The sequence below is a fragment of the Bubalus bubalis genome, chromosome 4 (genome assembly GCF_019923935.1).
Source record: "Bubalus bubalis isolate 160015118507 breed Murrah chromosome 4, NDDB_SH_1, whole genome shotgun sequence".
NCBI lineage: Eukaryota > Metazoa > Chordata > Mammalia > Artiodactyla > Bovidae > Bubalus > Bubalus bubalis.
In genome coordinates, this window is record NC_059160.1 from 143169420 (window position 1) to 143197057 (window position 27638).

Genomic DNA, 27638 nt, shown 5'->3' on the forward strand with positions numbered 1-27638 from the left:
ATTTTCCCTTATTTAATATTTTGTGCATTTGCATAAGATGTTAAGGACTTCCCTGGTTGCTCAGATGGTAAAGCATCTGTCTACAATGTGGGAGACCCAGGTTCAATCCGTGGGTTGGTAAGATCCTCTGGAGAAAGAAATGGCAATCCACTCCAGTACTATTGCCTGGAAAATCCCATGGACAGAGGAGCCTGGTAGGCTACAGTCCATGGGGTCTCAAAGAGTCGGACACGACTGAGCGAAGATGTTAAGTGTTACTTGTATAAAAAGGAATTCCATACTCACAGCATTATGTATACAAAAGAGTATCCAATAAGTACCTGATTGAAAGCAATGAACCACTAAGTGTGATCTTAGTGTCCCTAAAATGTCAGTGTGAAATAGTACCAAAAGATTCTGGAAACTAAAGCAGAGGAAGGAATGTTCAAAGAATAAATATTAATGCTCTATAAATATTAATGTTTAGAGCAAAAATGTTTTGAGCATAAGAAAGGCTAATCCACCCTATTTCAATATGGCAATGACAGAGCAACCAAAGTGAAGTATTATTAAGAAAAAAATTATTTCATTTTCTGAACTTAATCCATTGACTTTCATATTTTCCAAATGAATTTACAGGATAATATGACTCACAAAAGGAAAGCTTACAGCTAAAGCTGAAAATTAAAGGACATATATATCGCAAATGATTTTTTATCGTAAGGAATGATAACCAAAACCAAATTAAGAACATAGAACAAAATTGAGCTTGAAATCTGAATTAGAAATAATCCTGTAGTGTTGATGGTACATTGTTCTTGAAGTCTGGGTTCAAGTCCTTGCTGTGCCATTTAATAATTTCATACCTTGAGACAAGTCACTATTACTTCAGTTCTTGATTGTGATATCTATAAAATGGGAGAAGTTGTCTCTGCCTCCTTACTTTATAAAATTGTTGTGAAATCAGTTGAGGAAAAATAAGACATTCATTCAACAAATACTTAATATTGGCCTGGCAACATGCAAGCCATGCATGAAAGGGAGGGAAAAAAAATAGCTCTTGCTCTAAAAAAGCATATAATTTAGCTTTACAGATTACTGCTTTATAAATTTTAAAGTTCTATAAAAGTATGAAATCATTGTCATTAAACTCATGACCATTCAGTAGTGAATGAGGATTGAACAAAAGAGTAATCCAGTAATTATTTATTGAGAATCTCTCAGCAAGGGATTTTTGAAAGAAATAGAAAGAAAAGATACATTATTTAGATTTTTCTTCAATATTGCTACAAAACTTGCTTATTTAATTAATTTTAATATGGCAGAACACTTAATATAAGATAAATGCTCCAAAAAAATTAAGTATACAATATATTGTTGCTGTCTACAGGTACAACGTTCTGAGATTTCTAGTTTATTCACTTCGCTTAACTGAAACTTAATGCACGCTAATTCCCCATTCTCTCTCCCCCTTACTCTCTGTAAATCACCATTCCACTCTTTGATTCTATGATTTTTACTATTTTAGATATCTCATATAAGTGCAGTCATGCAGCATTTATCCCTCTGTGACTGGTTTAGGTTATTTAGCATAATGTCTTCATCTATGTTGTTACATATTATAGAATTTCCTTCCTTCTTTTTTAATACTGAACAGTATTTCACCATGCATATATACTACATTTTCTTGATCCATTTACTTGTAAACATATAGGTTGTTCCCAATCTTTAATGAATGGTGTTGCAATGAACATGGGAGTGCTAATAACTCTTTGAGATCCTGATCTCAATTCTTTTGAATAAATACTTAGAAGATAAATTGATGGAGCAAATGATATTTGTATTTTTAATTTTTTTAGAAACCTCCATACTGTTTTCCATGGTATGGAAAATACTACAGTATTAGTGCTTCCCTGATAGCTCAGTTGGTAAAGAATTCATCTGCAATGCAGAAAACCCTGTTCACTTCCTGGGTCGGGAAGATCCCCTGGAGAAGGGATAGGCTACCCACTCCAGTATTCTGGCCTGAAGAATTCCAGGGACCGTATAGTCCACGGGGTTGTAAAGAGTCTGATATGACTGAATGACTTTCTCATCACTTACCGTCACCATGTTTTGCGTTTCCACTGATGGTGTACAAGGGTTCCAATTTCTCCACATCCTTACTACTGCTTGTCTTTGTAAAATATTATTAATAGTAATTCTGACAGGTATGAGGTGATATCTCATTGTGGCTTTGATTTGCATTTCTCTGATAATCACTGTCAGTAAGCATTTTTTTCACATATTTCTTGGGTGTTTATATGCCCTCTTTGGAGAAATATTCAAGTTCTTGGCCCATTTCTGTTTTTATAATTTTATTTATTTATTGACTATGCTAGGTCTTTGTTACTATGCAGGCTTTTCTCTAGTTGTGGCAAATAGGGGCTACTCTCTAGTCTCACTGCACAGGCTTCTCGTGCAGTGGCTTCTCGCACACGCTGTGGTGGAGCATGGGCTCTAAAGTATGCAGGCTTCAGTGGTTGCAGCTCCTGGGTTCTGGATCTCGGGTTCAGTAGTTGTGGTGCACGGGCTTAGCTGCTCTGTGGTTAGCCCATTTCTTAATTGGATTGTTAGTTTCTAAGTTGCAAAAGCTCCTTGTATATTTTGGATATTGACCCTTTATCAGATATATGATTTGCAAATACTTTCCCCTATTCCATAGGTTGCCTTTTCTGTGTTGATTGTGTCCTTTCAATGCAGAAGCTTTTTAGTTTCATGGAGCTCCACTTGACTATTTTTGGTTTTGTTACCTGTGCTTCTAATGTCATATACATAAAATCATTGCCAAGACCAGTGTCATGAAGATTTTCCCTGATCTTTCCATCTAGAAATTTTAGTTTTAACTCTTACAATTAAGTCCTTAATCCATTTTTGGTTAATTTTTGTGTGTAGTATAAAATAAAGGTCTAATTCCATTCATTTGTATCTGAATTTCCAGTTTCCCACATCATGTGTTGAAGAGATTATCATTTCCCAGTTGTATATTCTTGGCACCTTCATTGAGGATTAGTTGATTGTACATGCGTGGATTTATTTCTGGGTTCCCATTCTATTCCACCCGCCTATAGGTCTGTCTTTATGCCAGTACCATACTGTTTCAATTACTGTAGCTTTGTAATATTTTTGAAATAGGGTAATGTGATGCATCCAGCTTTGTTCTTCTTTCTTGAAATTGATTTGGGGTTTTCATGTGGTTCCATATGAATTGTAGAGTTGTTTTTAAATTTCTGTATTAAAAATGCCATTGGAACTTTAATAGGAATTGCTTTCAATCTGTAGATTACTTTGGATATGGAGTGTTTAACAATACTAATTCTAGGTACAATACTAATTCTATGTTCAATCCATGTACACAGGATGTCTTTCTATTTCTGTCTCTGTAATTTCTTTCATCAAAGTTTTATAGTTTTTTCAGTAGCACAAGTCTTTCACCTCCTTCATTACACTTATTCCTAGGTATATTATTCTTTTTGGTGGTATTGTAGAAGGACATTGGTTTTCTAATATCCTTTGTAGATAGCTCATCATAAGTGTACAGAAATGCAATTGAAGTTGCTGTGGCTATGATTTTCAACACAATGTTTAATAAAACTGATAAGAGTTCACATCCTTCTCTTTCCTGATCCTAGATGAAAAGCTCTCAGTTTATCAACATTAAGTATGGTTTAAGTTGTGAGGTTGTCATATATGGACATTATTATATTGAGGAACTTTTCTATCCCTAATTTCTGGAGAGTTTTCTTCATAAAATGATGTAAAACCTTTTTCCGCATCTACTGAAATGATAACATTATCAGTTCAGTTCAGTCGCTCAGTCCTGTCTGACTCTTTTTGACACCATGGACCACAGCAAGCCAGGCTTCCCTGTCCATTACCAACTCCCTGAGCTTACTTAAACTCATGTCCATCAAGTCAGTGATGCCATCCAACCATCTCATCCTCTGTCGTCCCCTTCTACTCCTGCATTCAATCTTTCCCAGCATCAGGGGCTTTTCCAGTGAGTTAGTTCTTTGCATCAGGTGGCCCAAGTATTGGAGCTTCAGCTTCAGCAGCAGTCTTTCCAATGAATATTCAGGACTGATTACTTTTAGGATGGACTGGTTGGATCTCCTTGCAGTCCAAGGGACTCTCAAGGGTCTTCTCCAGCACCACAGTTCAAAAGCATCAATTGTTCAGCACTCAGCTTTCTTTATGGTCCAACTCTCACATCCATACATGACTACTGGAAAAACCATAGCTTTGACTAGACGGACCTTTATTGGCAAAGTCATGTCTCTACTTTTTAACAAGCTGTCTAGGTTGGTCATAGCTTTTCTTCCAAGGAGCAAGTGTCTTTTAATTTCATGGCTGCAGTCACCATCTGCAGTGATTTTGGAGCCCCCAAAAAATAAAGTCCCTCATTGTTTCCATTGTTTCCCCATCTGTTTGCCATGAAGTGATAAGACCAGATGCCATGATCTTAGTTTTCTGAATGTTGAGCTTTAAGCCAATTTTTTCACTCTCAATCTTTCACTTTCATCAAGAGGCTCTTTAGTTCTTCACTTTCTGCCATAAGGGTGGTGTCATCTGCATATCTGAGGTTATTGATATTTCTCCTCGCAATCTTGATTCCAGTTTGTGCTTCATCCAACCCAGCATTTCATAGGATGTAATCTGCATATAAATTAAGCACAGTAACAATATACAGCCTTGACGTACTCCTTTCCCGATTTGGAACCAGTCTGTTGTTTCATGTTCAGTTCTAACTGTTGCTTCTTGACCTGCATACAGATTTCTCAGGAGGCAGGTCAGGTGGTCTGTAATTCCCATCTCTTTAAGAATTTTCCACAGTTTGTTGTGATCCACACAGTCAAAGGCTTTGGCGTTTCTTCTGTTCATGTGCTGTTTTACATTAATTGATTTTCATACGTTAAACTATTCTTGTATACCACATAAAACCCACTTGATCATAGTGTATCATCCTTTAATTAAACTATTGAATTCAGTGTGTCTGTATTTTTTAATATTTTTGCATCTATACTCATTAGGGATATTGGCCTATAATTTCTTTTCTTATGGTATTCTTATCTGGCTTCATAAGTGAGTTTGAGATTGTTCCCTCTGCTTCAGCAGTTTGGAAGAGATTCAGAAGAACTGACATTAATTCTTCGTTAAATATTCAGTAGAATTCACTGGTGAAGCCATCTGGTCCTGGGCTTTTATTTTTTAGGAGGTTTTGATTATTGATTCAATCTTTATTCTTGTCATAGGTCTGTTTAGGCTTTCTGTTCCTTCATGATTTAGTCTTGGTGGTAAGTTGTATGTTTCTAGGAATTTATACATTTCTTCCAAGTATTGTTTGTTGGTATATAATTATTCATAGTAGTCTTCTATTATCATTCTTTATTCCTGTGACCTTAGTTGTAATGTATTCTTTCTTACTTATAATTTTATTTATTTGAATCTTATCTCTTCTATTTAGTCAGTCTAGCTAAAGTTTGTAAATTTTGCTTATCCTTCTAAAAAAATACCAACTGTTAGTTTGATTGGTTTCTTCTCTTGTTTTCTCTTGTTTTCCTATTTTCTATTTCATTTATTTCTGCTTTAATGTTTGTGATTTCCTTCCTTCATTCTTGTAACTTCAGGCTCAGTTCTTCTTTTTTAGCTCTTTTAGGTATAAAGTTAGGTTCTTTACTTGAGAACTTTCTTCTTTTTTAATGTCGGGATTTCTCTCTCTAACTTCCTTTTTAGTACTACTTTTGCTATATCCTGTAAGTTTTGGTGTGTTTTCATTTTCATTTGTTTCAAGGAATTGTCTAATTTCCTTTCTTATTTCAACTTTGACCTAATGGTTCAAAAATATGTCATATAATTTCACATATTTGTAAATTTTCCAGTTTTCCTTCTGTTGTCAATTTCTAGTTTCATTTCATTATAGTCAGAAAAGATCCTTGGTATTTATTATTGCCATTTAATCAGTTGCTTTTGTCAGTCTCTTAGTTCTTTTTCCTGTCCTGTTCTTTTTTTTGTCTTTTCCTCTCTTGCTGTCTTCCATTATATTTTGTTGGGGGGTTTTTGTATTGATATGCTTTGATTTCTTTTTTTTTTCTCTTTTGTGTAACTTCTTTAGTATTTTTTGTGCTTACCTTGGAGTCTACCTAAAATAATCTTGTAGCAATCTGTTTTGAGTTGGTAACAACTTAAGTTCAATTAAAAACTCTGCACTGTTACTTCTCACACACACACACACTTTATGTTATTGTTATCACAGTTTCCATTTATTTATATTGTATATTTTTACCATGTATTTAGTCATAGCCATTTTAAATATTTTTGTCTTTTAACTTTTATGCTAGAATTAAAAGTGATTTACCTACCACCATTACTGCTGCTGCTACTGCTGCTAAGTTGCTTCAGTCGTGTCCGACTCTGTGTGACCCCAGAGACGACAGCCCACCAGGCTCCCATGTCCCTGGGATTCTCCAGGCAAGAACACTGGAGTGGGTTGCCATTTCCTTCTCCATTACAATAATATAGTATTTTGCATTTATTTCTATAATTACCATTACCCAGGATGCCTGGCTTCAGGTCAGGACCTAATGAAACTCAGGCTCTGATGCCTCATTGCAGAAATTCATTGAGAGACAAAGCAATAAGAGGTGGATTTGTTAGGATTCAGAGAGAAGCCATTCTTTAGGGTGTGGGCCATTGCCAAGGGCAAGGGCTTGGGCCATGGAATGTGGCCTGGCTAGGTTTGCCAGTGGGGTGAATTCATATGCTAATGAGTTGGAGGATCATCCCAGCCATTGGGAAATCACCCACTCCTCTGTCTTTTGACAGGACTTCCCTGGTGGCTCAGATGGTAAAGTGTCTGTCTACAATATGGGAGACCTGGGTTCAATCCCTGGTTTAGGAAGATCCCCTGGAGAAGGAAAAGGCAATTCATGCCAGTACTACTCCCTGGAAAATCCCATGGACAGAGGAGCCTGGTAGGCTACAGTCCATGGGGTCGCAAAGAGTCGGACAGGACTGAGTGACTTCACTTTCACCATTATCGTAATTTCATACTTTCTTATGCTGTAGTATCACTGTTTCAAATCTTTTCAACTTGAAGTATACCTTTTAGCTATTCTTGTAAGCCAGGTCCAGTGGTGATGGACTCCCTCAGCTTTTGCTTAGGAAAATTTTTTAGGGAAAAACCCCACTGTCTTCTTAAGCTTTGTGTAGTACCATGTTTACTATGATGTTCTCAAGCTCCACGGGCTGCAGCACCAACAGGCTCACTGAGCTGCACCACCAACCAGGACTGCACAAGGGAGCTGAGGCCAGATGGCAACTGGCACAACTCTGCTTGGCTCACAGTGACACACCACAGCCAACCAGGCCTCCTAGGCCATGCTGCCTGTCACACACTTTCCACCGCTCCTGGGTATTATCTCAATACCCTAGGAAATTCTTTATCTCTCCATTTTTTGAAGATCAGTTTTGCTGGGTATAGTGTTCTTGGATGAGTGTTTTTTTTCTTTCAACACTCCTCCTGGCCTGCAAGTTTCTGCTGAAAAATCCACTGATAGCCTTATAGGGGTTCCCTTGTATGTGACAAGTCACTTTTCTTTGTTGTTTTTCACTTTGACTTTAGACAATTTGCTTACAATAATCCACCTCCCCTTATTTGCAGGGATACATCCCAAGACTCACAAGGGATACCTGAAACTACGGATAGTGCCAAACCACATATATACTATTTTTTTCTTATACTGACAGATACATAACATAAAAAGTATGGATATACTGGACAAAGAGACATCCTGTCCTAGACAGAATAGAGCAGGATGGCATGAGATTTCATCACACTACACAGAACAGCATGCAGTTTAAAATTTATGAATTGTTTATTTCTGAAATTTATCATTTAATATTTTGGGGCCATATTTGACCATGGGAAACGTCCAGGTAAGAGAAACCCAAGTAAGATGGTAGGTGTTGCAAGAGGGCTTCAGAGGGCAGACACACTGAAACCATAATCACAGAAAACTAGTCAATCTAATCACACTAGGACCACAGCCTTGTCTAACTCAATGAAACTAAGCCATGCCCTGTGGGGCCACCCAAGACAGGCAGGCATGGTGAAGAGGTCTGACACAATGTAGTCCACTGGAGAAGGGAATGGCAAACCACTTCAGTATTCTTGCCTTGAGAACCCCATGAACTGTATGAAAAGGCAAAATGATAGGATATTGAAAGAGGAACTCTGCCGGTCAGTAGGTGCCCAATATGCTACTGGAGATCAGTGGAGAAATAACTCCAGAAAGAATGAAGGGATGGAGCCAAAGCAAAAACAATACACAGTTGTGGATGTGACTGGCAATAGAAGCAAGGTCCGATGCTATAAAGAGCAATATTGCATAGGAACCTGGAATGTCAGGTCCATGAATCAAGGCAAATTGGAAGTGGTCAAACAAGAGATGGCAAGAGTGAACGTTGACATTCTAGGAATCAGCAAACTCAAATAGACTGGAATGGGTGAATTTAACTCAGATAACCATTATATCTACTACTGCAGGCAGGAATCCCTCGGAAGAAATGGAGTAGCCATCATGGTCAACAAAAGAGTCCTCAATGCAGTACCTGGATGCAATCTCAAAAATGACAGAATGATCCCTGTTCGTTTCCAAGGCAAACCATTCAATATCACAGTAATCCAAGTCTATGCCCCAACCAGTAATGCTGAAGAAGCTGAAGTTGAACAGTTCTATGAAGACCTACAAGACCTTTTAGAACTAACACCCAAAATTGATGTCCTTTTCATTATAAGGGACTGGAATGCAAAAGTAGGAAGTCAAGAAACACCTGGAGTAACAGGCAAATTTGGCCTTGGAATACGGAATGAAGCAGGGCAAAGACTAATAGAGTTTTGCCAAGAAAATGCACTGGTCATAGCAGACACCCTCTTCCAAAAACACAAGAGAAGACTCTACACATGGACAGAACCAGATGGTCAACACCGAAATCAGACTGATTATATTCTTTGCAGCCAAAGATGGAGAAGCTCTATGCAGTCAACAAAAACAAGACCAGGAGCTGACTGTGACTCAGACCATGAACTCCTTATTGCCAAATTCAGACTTAAATTGAAGAAAGTAGGGAAAACCACTAGACCATTCAGGTATGACCTAAGTCAAATCCCTTATGATTATACAGTGGAAGTGAGAAATAGATTTAAGGGACTAGAGTCTGATAGATAGCTGATGAACTATGGACGGAGGTTGGTGACACTGTACAGGAGACAGGAATCAAGACCATCCCCATGGAAAAGAAATGCAAAAAACCAAAATGGCTGTCTGAGAAGGCCTTACAAATAGCTGTGAAAAGAAGAGAAGCAAAAGCAAAGGAGAAAAGGAAAGATATAAGCATCTGAATGCAGAGTTCCAAAGAATAGCAAGAAGAGATAAGAAAGCCTTCCTCAGCGATCAATGCAAAGAAATAGAGGAAAACAACAGAATGGGAAAGACTAGAGATCTCTTCAAGAAAATTAGATATACCAAGGGAACATTTCATGCAAAGATGGGCTCAATAAAGGACAGAAATGGTATGGACCTAACAGAAGCAGAAGATATTAAGAAGAGGTGGCAAGAATACACGGATAACTGTAAAAAAAGATCTTCATGACCAAGATAATCACGATGGTATGATCACTAACCTAGAGCCAGACATCCTGGAATGTGAACTCAAGTGGGCCTTAGAAAGCACCACTACGAACAAAGCTGGTGGAGGTGATGGAATTCCAGTTGAGCTATTTCAAATCCTGAAAGATGATGCTGTGAAAGTGCTACACTCAATATGCCAGCATTTTTGGAAAACTCAGCAGTGGCCACAGGACTGGAAAAGGTCAGTTTTCACTCCAATCCCAAAGGAAGGAAATGCCAAAGAATGGCTCAAACTACCACACAATTGCACTCATCTCACATGCTAGTAAAGTAATGCTCAAAATTCTCCAAGCAAGGCTTCAGCAATATGTGAACCATGAACTTCCAGATGTTCAAGCTGGTTTTAGAAAAGGCAGAGGAACCAGAGATCAAATTGCCAACATCTGCTGGATCATCAAAAAAGCAAGAGAGTTCCAGAAAAACATCTATTTCTGCTTTATTGACTATGCCAAAGCCTTTGTGTGGATCACAATAAACTATGGAAAATTCTGAAACAGATGGGCATACCAGAGCACCCGACCTGCCTCTTGAGAAACCTATATGCAGGTCAGGAAGCAACAGTTAGAACTGGACATGGAACAACAGACTGGTTCCAAATAGGAAAAGGAGTACGTCAAGGCTGTATATTGTCACCTTGCTTATTTATCTTATATGCAGAGTACATCATGAGAAACGCTGGGCTGGAAGAAGCACAAGCTGGAATCAAGATTGCCGGGAGAAATATCAATAACCTCAGATATGCAGATGACACCACCCTTATGGCAGAAAGTGAAGAGGAACTAAGAAGCCTCTTGATGAAAGTGAAAGAGGAGAGTGAAAAAGCTGGCTTAAAGCTCAACATTCAGAAAAACGAAGATCATGGCATCTGGTCCCATCACTTCATAGGAAATAGATGGGGAAACAGTGGAAACAGTGTCAGACTTTATTTTTTTGGGCTCCCAGACTGCTGCAGATGGTGATTGCAGCCATGAAATTAAAAGACGTTTACTCCTTGGAAGAAAAGTTATGACCAACCTAGATAGCATATTCAAAAGCAGAGACATTACTTTGCCAACAAAGGTCCATCTAGTCAAAGGCTATGGTTTTTCCTGTGGTCATGTATGGATGTGAGAGTTGGACTGTGAAGAAAGCTGAGCGCTGAAGAATTGATGCTTTTGAACTGTGGTGTTGGAGAAGACTCTTGAGAGTCCCTTGGACTGCAAGGAGATCCAACCAGTCCATTCTGAAGGAGATCAGCCCTGGGATTTCTTTGGAGGGAATGATGCTAAAGCTGAAATTCCAGTACTTTGGCCACCTCATGCAAAGAGTTGATTCACTGGAAAAGACTCTGATGCTGGGAGGGACTAGGGGCAGGAGGAGAAGGGTGGGTGAGATGACAGAGATGACAGAGAATGAGATGGCTGGGTGGCATCACTAACTCGATGGACATGAGTCTGAGTGTACTCCGGGAGTTGGTGATGGACAGGGAGGCCTGGCATGTTGCGATTCATGGGGTCACAAAGAGTCGGACACGAATGAGCGACTGAACTGAACTGAACTGAAACCAAGAAAAGCAAAACTACACCTTAGGGATACTACTGTATAATGTGTCTCAGTATAGATTTCTTTGGGTTCATCTTTTCAGTATCACTGAGGATTTTTAGAGCTGGATGTCCATTTCTTTCCACTGATTTGGTGGGTTTCCAGCCATTATTTCTTTGAATAAGCTTTCATTTTTTTCTGTATTTCTTTTTTCTCCTTTGAGGACTTCCATAATGCATACATTGTTCCATTTAATGGGATTTCATAAATCCCTTATCTATCCTTACACTTTGTTAAAATTCTCTCTCTGTTCATGTATTTTTCTCCTGGTCTCAGTGAGCATATTTATGACTGTCATTTTGAATTCTCTGTCAATATCACATATTGACAGAATTCTCTGTCAAAATCATATAACTCTGTTTCATTAGGGTCTATTTTGAGAGATTTATCTTATTCCTTTGTTTGGAACATCTTTGCCTGGTTCTTCATTTTCCTTAGCTGTCTTTGTTGGTATCTACATATTTGACAAAGCAGGCACCTTTCCTCATCTTTGTGGACTGGCTTTGTGCAAGAGAAGACTTCTCATCAATAGTGGGGCTTCTACCAATGACCCTTCCTAAGGAAAAACAGACAACTATAGTTTTTGTCTACTTACTCTGTACGGAGCCAGAGAGGGCAGGAAGCTGTGGTGTATACCAACGTAAGCCACTCCCTTCATTTTCCCCCACCAGGTAGGTAGACTTTGATGGATCCACCAGAGCTCCAAGACTGGCAAGACAGAGCCAATTTTGAGGGGGTACTTCTCAGGAAAGCTGGAGTACTGAACTGTGAACCAATCTCCAGGGTTAAGGACTCCAGTGAGAAGGTGTCTCAAATATCCCTACTGAGGCCAGACTGAACACAAACCTATTGATCCATCATTCAATGAGCTTTCCGCTAAACCACAAGGTCTCAAAGATTTGAGACCAAAGGTTTAAGTTCACTGTATAAACCTTCCCCAGGTGATCTCATACAAACCTATTGCTTCTCCTAATACTTACTTCTTGAGGCTTTCCAATCTACCTCTTGTTTATTTGTTCCAGATATATATTTCAATATCTAGTATATCTCATGTGCATAGGCCTAGTCACTTCAGTCAGTCTCACTCTTTGCAATCCTATGGACTGTAGCCCACCAGGATTCTCTGTCCATGGGATTCTCCAGGCAAGAATGCTAGAGTGGGTTGTCATGCCCTCCTCCAGGGAATCTTCCCAATCCAGGGATTGAACCCGCATCTCCTGCATCTTCTGCATTGCAGGCAGCTTCTTTACCACTGAGCCACCAGAGAAGACTAGTATCTCTCATATGGATCTCAAATCCAACATGTATGAAATCCATAGACTGCTTCACCTCTATGTAAACAGCAAACCAATATCCTCAATGCCCAGTCAGATGCCTGAAAGGTTGCTTAATGCTTCCCTTTCCCTCTAAATAGATTCCAATCACTTTCCAAATTGCAGGCTGTTCCTCCTTCATTTTTATCATTACTTCCCCACCCCACATAATCATTTCACAACCAGAAAACTGCATCAGTCTCATCACTGTCCTCTCTGCCTCCACTGTGCCCCCTGGCTCACTGCTACCAGAATAATAGTCCTAAAATTCAAATCTGTCTATATCACTTCCCTGCTTAAAATCTTCAATAGTTCTCCCTTCATTTTCAGACTAAAGTTCAAACTTTTTAACTTAGCATATGGGCCTTTCACAAGTAGGTCAATGTCTGATTCTGCAGTTCAACTCTTGTTCCTCCCAAACAATATGCCTTTATCTGAGCCATACAGAACTACTACTGGTCTTTGAGCATATACTGTTCCCTCCAGCTAAAATGCTCTCAGCCTCCACTACTTTCTTTGTCTAGTTAAATCATTCTCCAAACTTGCCTCTGCATTATTATCAAAACACTTCCTGGATACAATTGCCATCATGCCTCCACAACACCTTATACCAACTTCAATCATATTAACTTATACTGGGACTTCCCTAGTGGCCCAGTGGCTAAGACTCCATGCTCCCAATGCAGGGGGCATGGGTTCAACCCTTGGTCAGGGAACTAGATCTCACATACTGCAACTAAGAGTTCACATGCCACAGTGAAGATTGAAGATCCCACATGCCAAAAATAAGACCTGGTGCACCAAATGAATACATATTTTAGTAACATTATGAATTTATGTCTTTGGTCTGTATATTCCAGAACAGGACCATGGTAGTATATTTTCTAAATTTGACTCTCTAGCACATATTATGGTGACTGGCACTCAGTGAGCACACAAAAAAATAACCATCTGCTGAATGGACTAATTAATTAATGAAACTCAAGCTACCTGAAATCATGCAGGTCCTTTTTAATGTTAAACATTTCTTTAACATGGCTTAAATTTTCTTTGTCCCTAGCATTTTTAGTATAAAATTAATACAAATCTAGCAATTTGTGTCCTATTTGTCTCCATTTATTTTTTCCCTTAATCCATCTTATACCAGTCTTGTGACTGGATTTTTTCTTTAAACCTTGAAATGACCCTATTATTTTGCCTAGAATCTTCTGAAGAATATATTTGGTTTCTAATAGCATTTAACTGTACAGCAATTTCTCTTGTTATAGACTGATGACATTCTTAATAATAAGATTTAGGAAACCTTTTGCTGGTACATATCTGCATTTTAACAATAGAGGGTGGCATCAAAAATTCTGAGTGTTATCATTATTATAATATGTGACTTTATATCAACATTATGCATATTCTTCATATTCACAATTACTGGTCTGTATACAAATGCTTTATAGCAATGTTTGTAGCAAATATTAAATATGTATTTGACATAAGTTATTAAATAGAGGTGCCATTTCTTATAATGACACCTATTTCTAATCCAAAGGGACAAATATTCCCATTGTAAGAAAAATAAAACTGGCTATGGTATGATAAATGGAAAAAGCCAGAAAAGTTAGTTTAACTCAGGAGTCAAATTTATTTCCCTTCATTTTTAGGAATAAGGATAATATTGCACCTCAAGAGATGAAAAATGGATGTAAGATACCACAGTGGGAAAAGGTAGGGCAGGGAAAGGAAAGGAAGGTAAAGGAAAATTTGTGCAAGTTCTTACCACGTATTTTATATACTATATCATTTAATCTTCACAAGGCCCTTAAGTTATTCAGGCTTAATCATCCCAACATCCCAGAAGAAGAAACTAAGGCTCACAGATTTTTAACTTTCCCAAAGTCACCCAGCTAATCAGCAATATAACCAGGCTTCAAGCAAGGTCTCTCTGCTGCCAAACGCCATAGTTACTCTCCATATTGTTCTGACCCCCCAAAAAAACAAGAGGTATGCAAGCCAACATTCTCTCAAAGAAAACTGACCCTTATAAAATTCATATGCCAATAAAATAGGATGTGGAATCTTGAGATGTATAAATAGTATAAAAATATTCAAAAACCTTGAAAGGTTCCAGACAGAAATTTTTTAACTTAAATTCACATAGAAAGTTATGAGCAATGGTGGTAATAAAGCCAAACTGCCTTTTCAAGTTTCTATAATTAATTATATACTGAAACTGCAACACTTTTTTCTCTGTCCTCTCTTACTTTTGATTTGGACTTATTCCACCTGACCCCACTCCTTGGAAGAAAACACATACTTCCTTAAGGAACTAGATATGTTTAAAACTGCAAAGTCAAGAATCCCTGATATATTGAATTATATATTAACTCTGTGTTGGTTGGAAGTACTTATCCCATGGAGAGTTACTCAGTGAACCATCTTTGCATAAGTTGGTGATCTCAGTCTATGTTTCATAAATGTTTGATCATAATTACATCACTGGGATAGTCTCAGTGGAAAGAGGATAATTTAATAAAGATAAAGAATCAGGAAATATAGAGGAACATACTATCAATCAAAAACAGAGTAATATTTCATTTACTAGACTTCTAAAAGGAAATAGGGATCCCCAATAGGGATGAAAATTCTGTTATTTAGAAAAATTATAATAAGGAAGAAAAGAGTAAGGCCACTTAAAAAACCATTGTGACAGCAAAGGAATTCTTTGATACTGTTTAATAAAGATTAAATACCAAAAAATTGTAGCAGGGATTTTTGTGGGCGTTATGGGGTGTGGAGCCAAAATGACCAGAAACTTGCATAAAATAGCAAGATAAGACTGGAGGAAAAGCAGGTATTTGTCCATCATATCCAAAACTAGGAAAAGAAATTAAAAGGTAGTCCACTGCATTTGAAAGAAGAATGTATGCCCAGAAGAAGAACTCTATATTTTCATAGCTGATGCCCTCCCCAGAAAGAATATTTATAATATATTATTTTATAATAGGATGTTGAGTGTGTGTGAGAGAAAAAGGGTGAAGGGAGGAAGAGAGAGAGAAAGAGCTAACTACAGAATTCCTGGGAAAGGAACTATTTATACTGAGGAAAATACCTTCAGGTGTAATTTAAGATGGGGATAGTGATATATGAGGAATCAAATTAGCAGAGGTCAAGTCAATAGTAGCTTGATAGAATATCTTACTGCTTAGGAATATGAGAGAAGACAAAGAGCAGGTAGTGAGAAGAGGTGGAAGGACAATGAGATGAAGTTGCTAAAGGATTCTAAGTGGTATACCACTTAGAATATACTGTTATACTACAGAATCCCCTCCTTTTCGTCTTCCCAAGTTTCTAATAGGTTTGCAATACATACATAAAAATGCATTGTAAGGGAGTATTTGTGTGTGTGTGTGTGTGTGTGTGTGTGTTAAAGAGGGAAAGGGTCTACTTCCAAGTATGAATTAACATACCATAGAATACAAGTAGAAAGATCATCCATAAGCTAAAGTAATTCTGTGGAAGCAAAAACTTGGAGTCAGAGGTGACCCTGAGAATATGAGCCTAACAGAATATGCAGAAACCTTGGGGATAACATTATACTAACAGAATGAGGGTTCAAGCCAATTATATCTAGATCTTGAAAGTGAAAGTGAAAGTCTTTCAGTCGTGTCCGACTCTTTGCGACCCCATGGACTACAGTCCATGGAATTATCCAGGCCGGAATACTGGAGTGGGTACCTTTCCCTTCTCCAGGGGATCTTCCCAACCCAGAGATTGAACCCAGGTCTCTCACATCGCAGGCGGATCCTTTACCAGCTGAGCCACAAGGGAAGCCCAGAAGGAAGCAGAGAAGTGGTTTGCAATAAGTAAGTAGAATGCAAGTAATTGAAAACTGAAGGTCAAAAAAATAGAAAAGGTACATATACACAATGGAGTATTACTCAGCCATTAAAAAGAATACATTTGAATCAGTTCTAATGAGGTGGATGAAACTGGAGCCTATTATACAGAGTGAAGTAAGCCAGAAAGAAAAACACCAATACAGTATACTAATGCATATATATGGAATTTAGAAAGATAGTAACAATAACCCTGTGTACGAGACAGCAAAAGAGACACTGATGTATAGAACAGTCTAATGGACTCTGTGAGACAGGGAGAGGGTGGGAAGATTTGGGAGAATGGCATTGAAACATGTAAAATATCATGTATGAAATGAGTTGCCAGTCCAGGTTCGATGCACAATACTAGATGCTTGGGGCTGGTGCAATGGGATGACCCAGAGGGATGGAATGGGGAGGGAGGAGGGTTCAGGATAGGGAACACATGTATACCTGTGGTGGATTCATTTTGATATTTGGCAAAACTAATACAGTTATGTAAAGTTTAAAAATAAAATAAAATTAAAAAAAAAAAGAAAGAAGTCAGATCAAAAGAAAAAAAAAAAAAAAAGAAACATACCTCAACATAATAAAAGCAAAAAAAAAAAAAGAAATAAAAGCAAGCAAGCAATGATCACTTAGAGCTCTTACGGGGTTACTAAAAGTAAGTCAATCTATGTCTTCTATGACAAACTATCCTCATTTCTATATAACTGGGGTTGCTGCTGCTGCTGCTAAGTCGCTTCAGTCATGTCCAACTATGTGCGACCCCATAGACGGCAGCCCACCAGGCTCCCCTGTCCCTGGGATTTTCCAGGCAAGAACACTGGAGTGGGTTGTCATTTCCCTCTCCAATGCATGAAAGTGGAAAGTGAAAGTGAAGTCGCTCAGTCGTGTCCGACTCTAGCGACCCCATGGACTGCAGCCCACCAGGCTCCTCCGTCCATGGGATTTTCTAGGCAAAAGTACTGGAGTCGGGTGCCATTGCCTTCTCCAATAACTGAGGTTACTAGACTGATGAATCCATGATGCCACAGAGAATACATCTTAATTTCAGAAAGGAATTTGAGAAAGTGCTTGAGGATAAAACAAAGAAACATAGTTTACACAGCAACCCAATGAAATGAGTTTGAAGCTCATTTCAACAACTTTATTTGAAATGTGTGAATATTTGACCTTATCTAAAACAAAGCTCTATCAATATTTTCCATTTCATTAGACATTTTTTCAGGAATAACTAGTTGAAGAAATCTGAAAATGACACCCAGGTTAGGAGGGGAAGATAAATCAAAAGTCAAGAGAGTCTGGAAGGATATTAGAAAAGACATAATTAACAAGACAAAATTCAATGAATGTAAAGATAACATCAATCTTTACATATAATAATAAAAAGATAAACTGTATCAGAAGAAGAGGGCTTCCCAGGTGGCACTAGTGATAAAGAGCCTGCCTGCCTATGCAGGACGTATAATAGACACAGGTTCAATCCCTGGGTTGGAAAGATTCCCCGGAAGAGGGCACAGCAACCCACTCCAGTATTCTTATCTGGAGAATCCCATGGACAGAGGAGCCTGGTGGGCTACAGTCCATGGGGTTGCAAAGAGTTGGACACAACCGAAGTGACTTAGATACATCAAAGAAGGAAGACCTAGATTAAGAGTAGTCCAAGTTCACAGACTCTTCACAAAAACAGTGTGAACTAACAACATGACAAGGGTAAGGTAAGATAATGTTAGACATTAAATCAGAGAGGTAATTATCTGAATAAATTATGGAGCGTTCTTATCAGAACATTTGTTTTATTTCAAGACGATTTGACTTCAACATTTTATGGCTGTTACCTATGATCTAAAATATGCATAGAAAAGGATTTATAGAGATGATTCTTGGGATTTCTGTTTCTTATATTGGCAGATTAGTAATTCAATCCAGCCCTTCAGCTGAAGAAAACTAACAAGATTTGATGAAATATAAAATACTTCATGTTAAAAACATTAAAGATCTAACAAAAGAGTGAGGAAATTCCTGAGATAAATTCCAGATGAGGTAATGTTTCATATACAAAGATACCATTTACATGAGAAGACAAGACACCATCAGCATAATAAAAACTGACATAATGCCAGTAGCAAAAGCAAACACCCAGGGAGTCCAGGCGCTGAAGTTTTCAAACTTTAACCATAAAACAAATCTGCTTATAATGTTCAAGTACATCAAAATCAAGACTTAAACAAAATCATACAAGATATGGAAATTCCAGAGTATCCAGAGTCATCTGAAACTGGTCAAAAGTCAAGAATTTTTAGCTCAAATAAGAAAAGACATATGTAAGTCCTAAGAGTAATCATCAGTTATTTGAAAATGCACTTCCTATTGCCTTGATTCTGTGTTGCTCCAGAAGATAAACTAGAAGCAGTGAAAGAAAATAGCAGGGATGCAGCTTTAAACTCAGCTTGAGAAAAATGTCTTCAATGACTGGATTGCAGCCTAGTCCATGGGATTTTCCAGGCAAGAATACTGGAGTGGGTTGCCATTTCCTTCCCCACTTCAATGACTAGAATTATCCAAAATACACTTTACTATCTAACAGAATTGAGATTGCTATCACTGTACATGATCATCTATATTGTTAGACAGATGTGTCTATTTCATACTGAAGGACAGTCTATCTACTTCAGCAAGATACTAGATTAGAAGGGCACTGAAGTTTCTCCACTATGATTTTTTCATTCGAAGTACAAATTTAATAGAATCATAAACTAAAAATATTCTAAACCACTATATCCCAACATACAGTCTGAGAAATCACCAAGATTAATATATTATAGAAGAGTTCTAGAATCGCGAAATTTGGGAAACTCTGGGTTAAGCAAAGTTAAACAAGTTTCTTTGATTTGACATTTCTCACCAACTTTAATGTGTTAATGTGCATCAAACTTAAGAGAAGAACTTCCCTCGCAGTCCAGTGGTTAAGACTCCACATTTCTAATTCAGAGGACATGGGTTCCATCCCTGGCTAGTGAACTAAGATCCTACATGCTGTGCAGCCAATAAATAAATAAATAAAGCATTCAAAGAGAATTTCTGTGTGCAGCACAGACCGTTAAAAAGCTTTTTTTCATGCTGCATATTTAGAAGACAGGCTCTGCAGAATACTTCTAAGGGAATGTTGGGCTATATAATTCTAATCTTAATCTCCAAAAGATTTTCTTCAACTAGCCTTCATTCTGTGTGAAACATTAAAAGAATTGAGTTGAATAATACAACTCAAATTATACAGATAATTCATATAATATATATTACATAATGTTAATAATACAAATACAACTTATAAATTTTATTAAGATGTAACAATAAAAAAAACTGTCACAATAAGGCCTTCTCTTTTTCATAGATAAAGTATCATTGTTTGATTAGACATGCTTACAAGTGATTTAAATGATCTAGCCAAAGTTCAGGCTCTAATGAGGAATCAGTAAATGTGGAAAAGAGTGGCTAGAGTTAAGAATGCCTCGTCCTACTGACTTACCTAAATTCCCTTAACAATTTGCTATAGGCCCATGAACTTGTCTAAACATTTCTGAAAGCTATTTATAGTGAAAGCTGTTCTAACACTTGGAGAACTAAGTTCCCAAAGTTGCTTTTTATCTATTGCCTTGAGCAAGCTTCTTAAATTCAATATGCCTCAGGTTTTTTTTCAATCTATAAAATAGGAATCATAATCACTGAACTGCTGTGAGGTTGAATTAAAGGAGATAATCCCCCACATTTCTTGACCCATTATAAAAACTCAATAACTATTAAGTATAATTTTATTACAAAAATAGCACTTTGTTTTTCTTTGATCTACAATTACCTCCTGCTTCATTTGAATGATACAATATGTGTGAATTACCTAGCACAGTGCCTAGTACTTAGTAGCAATTAATTAAAATGTTAGTGAAGGGACTCATGATCTGTTATATATTTAGTTACTCCCTAATTGATTATAAGGGAAGTAATTTTCACCTTACAAAAGCCTTTCATTCTGCCCTATCCCAACAAATCCAGAGTTAAGACATAGGAAATATTGGGTCATGGGACTAGGAATTATCTGGCATTTAATCTTTCATAATCACTTATGTTTATAGTATTTATTAGCATCTGTATTCACATACGGTTGTTGTTGTTGCTCAGCTGCTAAGTCATGTCCAACTCTTCTGTGACACCATAGACTGTAGCCCACCAGATTCCTCTGTCCATGGGATTTCCCAGGCAAGAATACTGGAGTGACTTGCCATTTCCTTCTCCAGGTGATCTTCCCGACTCAGGGACTGAACACACATTGCTTGCACTGGCAGGCGGATTCTTTACCACTGGGCCATCAGAGAAGCCCTCCTTCATGGATCACAGCATTGTCATAGTGAGGGGGCTTGCATAACTCAATGAATCTATGAACCAAGCAATGCAAGGCCACCAAGATGAGCGGGTCATAGTGAAGAGTTCTGACAAAATGTGGTCCACTGGAGAAGAAAATGGCAACCCACTCTTGTATTCTTGCCTGGAGAACCACATGGACAGCATGAAAAGTCAAAAAGATATGATGCGGGAAGAAGTGACCCCCAGGTCACTGCTACTGGGGAAGAGCAGAGGGCAATTACTAATAGCTCCAGTAAGAATGAAGAAGCTAGGCCAAAGAGGGAACAACACTCAGCTGTGCATGTGTTTGGTAGTGAAAGTAAAGTTTGAGGCTCTAAAGAATATCACACAGGAATCTGGAATGTTAGGTCAGTGGATCAAGATAATTTGGATGTAGTTAAGCAGGAGATGGCAAGATTGAACACTGACATCTTAAGAATCAGGGAACTAAAATGGACAAAAATGGGAGAATTTAATTCACATGACCATTTTATCTACTACTGTGGGCAAGAATCCCTTAGAAGAAATGAAGTAGCCCTCACAGTCAACAAGAGTCCAAAATACAGTACTTGACTGCAATCTGAAAAACAACAGAATAATGTCAGTTTGTTTTCAAGGCAAACAATTCAACATCAACACTAATCCAAGTCTATACTCCAATCACTGATGCCAAAGAAGCTAAAGTTGACCTGTTCTCAGAAGACCTTTAGCACCTTCTATAACTAAAACCAAGAAAAAGATGTCCTTTTCATCATAGGGGATTGGAATGCAAAAGTAAGAAGTCAAGAGATACAAAATGAGGCAGGGCAAAGAGTTTAGTCAAGAGAACACGCTGGTGACAGTGATCACACTCTTCCAAAAACATAAGCAATGATATAGACATGGACATCAACAAATGGTCAATACCAAAACAACATTAATTATGTTTTTTTGTAGCCAAAGATGGAGAGGCTCTATACAGCCAGTAAAAACAAGAACTGGAGCTGACTGTGGCTCTGATCACAGCTCCTTATTGCAAATTTCAGGCTTAAATTGAAGAAAGTAGGGAAAACCATTAGGCCATTCAGATATGACCAAAATAAAATTCTTTATGATTATATTAATATAGTAGAGGTGATGAATAGAGTCAAGGCATTAGATCTGATAGGCAGAATGCCTGAAGAACTATGGACTGAGATATATAACATAGTATAGCAGGCAGTGACTGAAACCATCTCCAAAAAAAAGAAATGCAAGAAGAAGAGAAAGTGGTTGTCTGAGGAGGCTTTACAAATAGTTGGGGAAAGAAGAGAATTGAAAGGCAGGGAGAATAGGAAAGATATACCAAGCTGAATGCAGAGTTATAGAGAATAGCAAAGAGAGATAAGAAGGCCTTCCTAAATGAACAATGCAAAGAAGTAGAGGAAAACAATAGAATGGGAAAGACTAGAGATATCTTTCTAGTCTTTTCAAGAAAATTGGAGATATCAAAGGAACATTTCATGCAAGGATGGGCCCAATAAAGGACAGAAATGGTATGGACCTAACAGAAGCAGAAGATATTAAAAAGAGGTGGCAAGAATACACAGAATAATCATACAAAAAAGTTCTTAATAACCACAATGGTGTGGTCACTCATCTAGAGCCAGGCATCCTGGAATGTGAAGTTAGGTGGGCCTTAGGAAGCATTACTATGAACAAAGCTCATGGAGCTCATGGAATTCCAGCTGAGCTATTTCAAATCCTAAAAGATGATGCTGTGAAAGTGTTGCACTCAATATGTCAGCAAATTTGGAAAACTCAGCAGTGGCCACAGGACTGGAAAAGGTCAGTTTTCATTTCAATCCCAAAGAAGGGCAACGCCAAAGAACATTCACACTAGTGTACAATTGTGTTCATTTCACATGTTATCAAAGTTATACCCAAAATCTTTCAAGTTAGGCTTCAACAGTATGTGAACCAAGAACTTCCAGATGTATACGCAGAGTTTAGAAGAGGCAGAGGAACTAGAGATCAAATGGCAAACATCTGTTGGATCATGGAGAAAGCAAGGCACTTCCAGAAAAACATCAGCTTCTGCTTCATTGACCATGCTCAAGTCTTTGACTGTGTGGATCACAACAAGCTGTGGAAAATTCTTAAAGACATAGAAGTACCAGACTACCTTACCTGCCTCCTGAAGAACCTTTATGCAGGTCAAAAAGTAATAATTAGAACCAAACATGGAACAATGGACTGATTCAAAATTGGGAAAGGAGTAGTCAAGGCTATCTATAGTCACTTTGCTTGTTTAAATTACATGCAGAGTACATCATGGAAAATGCCAGGCTCAATGAATCACAATACAGAATCAAGACTGCTGGGAGAAATATCAACAACCTCAGATATTCAGATGATACCAACTCTAATGGCAGAAAGTGAAGAGGAACTAAAGAGCCTCTTGATGAGGGTGAAAAAGAAGAGTGGAAAAAGTTGGCTTGAAACTCACCATTCAAAAAACTAAGATCATGGCATCTGGTCCCATCACTTCATGGCAAATAGAAGAGGGAAAAGCGGAAGCAGTGACATATTTTACCTTCTTGGGCTCCAAAATCACTACAGACAGTGACTGCAGCCATGAAATTAAAAGATACTTGCTCCTTGGAAAAAAAGCAATGACAAACCTAGACAGCATATTAAAAAGCAGAGACATCACTTTGCTGACAAATGTCCGTATAGTCCAACCTATGGTTTTTCCAGTAGCCATGTATGGATGTGAAAGTTGGACAATTAAGAAAGCTATCACCAAAGAATTTATGCTTTCAAATTATGGTCCTGGAGAAGACTCTTGAGAGTCCCTTGGACTGCAAAGAGATCAAACCAGTCAATCCTAAAGGACATCAATCCTGAATATTCATTGGAAGGACTGATGCTGAAGCTGAAGCTCCAAAACTTTGGCCACCTGATGCGAAGAACTGACTCACTGGAAAAGACTGTGATGCTGGGGAAGACTGAAGGCAAAAGGAGAAGTGGTCAGCAGAGGATGATATGGTTAGATAGTATCACAGACTCAATGAACATGAATTTGAACAAGCTCCAGGAAACAGCCGAATACAGAGGAGCCTCACGTCATGCAGTCCATGGGGTCACAAAGCATTAGACCTGACTTAGCTGGAGTGAACAACAACAAATATTCACATATTAAAATATGAATCTCAAAAATGTTCAGAGATTTGTTTAAGGTGTCCAGGAAACCATCAGTCAAGTATCAAAAAATATTGTTCAAATATCTCACCTACAAATCTAGTAGACAGTGGCTGGGGATGAGAACTAATCCCTTTCCTGAAAAGTTACTTAACAACAAAAAAGGTGCCAAATTGACTTTTTGCACTAATAAACTATCAAAAGAAAAGCAATATGAAAGTATAAATGAAAGGGTTAAGACAAACCCTTTCCTTTTAACCCTACTTTAGGGTTAAAATAAACAGTAAGTATAATAGTGTTAGTCGCTCAGTCATGTCCTATTCTTTGCTACCGTATGGACTGTAGCCCTCCAGGCTCCTCTGTTCATGGGATTCTCCAGGCAAGAATACTGGAGTGGGTTGCCATTCCCTTCTCCAGAGAGTAAGTAAGTGAATAATGCAAAAAAAAAAAAAAAAAAAAAAACCAAAACCAAGATTTAGCTTAGCAATTAGAGAAAATTATTTTGACAAGAAGGTCAATCAGCAGGCATTTGCTTAATAAAGTTACAATAGTCACCAAGCACCTTTATGAACATGCATATATATTTATGAACAGAAGAGCCAGGGTCCTATTTAAAGTGAGAGAAAAAGAAGAGACTCCAAAGTGTTCTTTGCAACCTTTTCATCTCGACACTATTAAGGACGGTCAAACTAAATAAATTAAGAAAGTGATAAAGGCTAAAAAAAAATTGTCCTTCTACAAACTCATGGCTAAATGGTTTTGTCTAGCAAAATAAAGCAAATGAGATATCTTTCTGCCTTTTTATCTATTAGTTTAAATATATTCTTTACTTTTATCAAATAAATACATTTATATATTTTCATAATGCATTGCTACAGACAACACAGACTACCTGGAAACATGTACTATTTACCTTGGATCAAGAGGAGCTGGCAAAGGGAGTTTTCATTTACAATTAGGACAAATTTCCACATGCCTTAAGCTTCAGGATTTTTCTTTCTCAAATAATTTATATTCGCAGATTTATTTTCTGTATTATCTTTATAATTATGTTATTATGTATTTATTTACATACTTATATAGGGCATAATAACTTAAATGGTCAAAAGCCTAGAAATTTTCTAGCCATTTCCTTATCAATAAGCCTTATTCTGTTTTTCAGTCTCCTACTGGCTTTAAAACTAACTTCTGGCTTCATTCTTGTGAAGTATGTATTAGTTTCACAACCTAATCAAGTCAACTTCTGAATGGTGACCTTAAGAAATGAGAGGACAGATGTGCTCAGATTGATGCTGGGTTCAGAAAATGGAATTATAAGTGAGAACAATGCCAAGGTAAACTAAGTCATCTTTTACTTACAGCTGACACGTGCTGCAAGAGACACATGACATCAATCATATCTGCGAGGACAAGGAGTCTGGTAACTGCAGCCAACAAGGCACGGGCAGCCTGAACCACAGCTTCCCTTTTCGGGAGATAGCAGGGGTCATCTGCAAATCTCTCAGCTGATACTTTCAGAGCTTCACCTGAAACACACAACCCCAGATATATTATATTTTAAGCTTCACTTATGCCCGTTGCAACATTTATCATCCAACCTAATTCCAAGTACATTCCATGACTAAGCATAATATTAAAATACTGTCACTTGACACTAGAACATTGTCTCTTAAGAAAGAATGCACTTTCAAATTGATATTTGTTTTTGATAAATGTTCTGGAGTTTAAGAATCATGGTAGCATTTTTCTGCATGAAAATTGTGTTCAATTGACTAGCAACATCTAATAAAATTGCTGTCAACTTCTGCATTTGCTGAATCTCATTTGCTGTGAAAGGTTTCATTACCAAGACTTCAATCGGAAACAATTTTGTTTATAAAAATAAGATAAATCTTCACTGAGTTACTTTCCAACTCAATGGATGTTAGAAAAGAACTAGCCTTTAAGATAGTAAGACAGCAGTTCTCTGATAAAAGTTTAACATAGGTAGATTTATTCTAAATTGTCAACATACTAAATAAACTATATCCTAAACTTAGTCACGGAAATAATATTTCACAGTACTTGTTAGAGAAATATACTCACTATTTTTAAGGTTTCTTCATTTAAAATATGTTCTTTATAAAAGTAACATGTACCAATTTATTTTAAGAAGTTCACAGTTCAGAAAGGTGCAAAATGAAAAGTCCCTCTTTACTCCACTCCATTAACATAATTGCTAAAGACAGCACATCCACTATTTTTTAAATTTTTTAAATTTAAACATTTTTATTATGAAAGCGATGTGACTTGCTACTTTTAAATAATTCACCATACTAAAGAATATAGAGTGAATTTTTTGTTTGTTTCCATAAAAATCCTCAAAACAACCACTAAGTTCTTATATCTATCCAGAAATTTTTCTATGAATGTATGTTTTATGTGTGGGCATATATATATATATATATATATATATATACACACAATATATTTTATTAGTATATTCAGTCATATACATTCATATTATTTAAAAGATTTATATCATAGGAAAACATAGATATTATATGTTATAAAGGAAACATATAGAAGATATAGATTCAGATTCTTTTCATAAATAGTATTATACTATAGGCTTCCCTGTAGCTCAGTCAGTAGAAAATCTGCCTGCAATTCAGGAGACCCAGGTTCAGTCCCTGGGTCAGGAAGGTCCCCAAGAGAAGGAAATAGCAACTCGCTCCAGTATTCTTGCCTGGGGAATTCCCATGGACAGAGGAGCCTGGCAGGCTACCATGGTGTTGTGAGTTGGACACAACTTAGTGACTAAACCACCACCACCATTATACTATAAAAACTTTCTACATTCTTTTCACTTATCAATTTATTTTCTTTACATATTGGGATACAGATGATCAAGAGACAACAGAGCACAAAACTTAACAATGTGGGCACAAGTCACTTAGCTTCTTTAGGTTTCATTTTTTTCCACTATAAGTGGGTTTTGTTCAGTCTCTCAGACACGTCCAACTCTTTGCAACCCCCTGGACAGTAGCAAGTCAGGCTTCCCTATCCTTCACTATTTCCCAGAGTTTGCTCAAACTCACATCCATTGAATCAGTGATGCCATCCAACAATCTCATCCTCTGTCACCCCCTTCTCCTCCTGCCCTCAATTTTCCCAGCATCAGGGTCATTTTACAATTAGTCAGCTCTTCATATCAGGTGGCCAAAGTATTGGAGTTTCAGCTTCAGCATCAGCCCATCCAGTGAATATTCAGGACTGATTTCCTTTAGGATTGACTGGTTTGATCTCCTTGCAGTCCTAGGGACTCTCAGGAATCTTCCCCAGCAACACACTTCAAAAACCTCAATTCTTAGACACTCAGCCTCCTTAATGGTCCAACTCTCACATCCATACATGACACCTGGAAAACCATAGCTTTGACTAGACGGACTTCTGTCAGCAGAGTGATGTCTCTGCTTTTTAATACGCTGTCTAGGTTTGTCATAGCTTTCCTTCCAGGGAGCAAGCGTATTTTATTTTCATGGCTGCAGTCACTGTCCACACTGATTTCAGAGCCCAAGAAAACAGAATCTGTCACTGTTTCCATTTTTCCCCATCTATTTGCC

The 27638-nt window shown here is 37.6% G+C and overlaps 1 protein-coding gene across 3 annotated transcripts in view; it reads right to left on the reverse strand.

Moving 5' to 3' along the window:
* Nucleotides 1–27638, reverse strand: part of CTNNA3 (catenin alpha 3) — a 1922732-nt gene that overhangs the window by 1752960 nt on the left and 142134 nt on the right. For all 3 annotated transcript variants that reach the window (XM_025285111.3, XM_025285110.3, XM_044942168.2), the window contains exon 4: nucleotides 25393–25559. In XM_025285111.3, the coding sequence (XP_025140896.3) occupies nucleotides 25393–25559 (167 nt within the window). The remainder of the gene's footprint in view (nucleotides 1–25392; nucleotides 25560–27638) is intronic.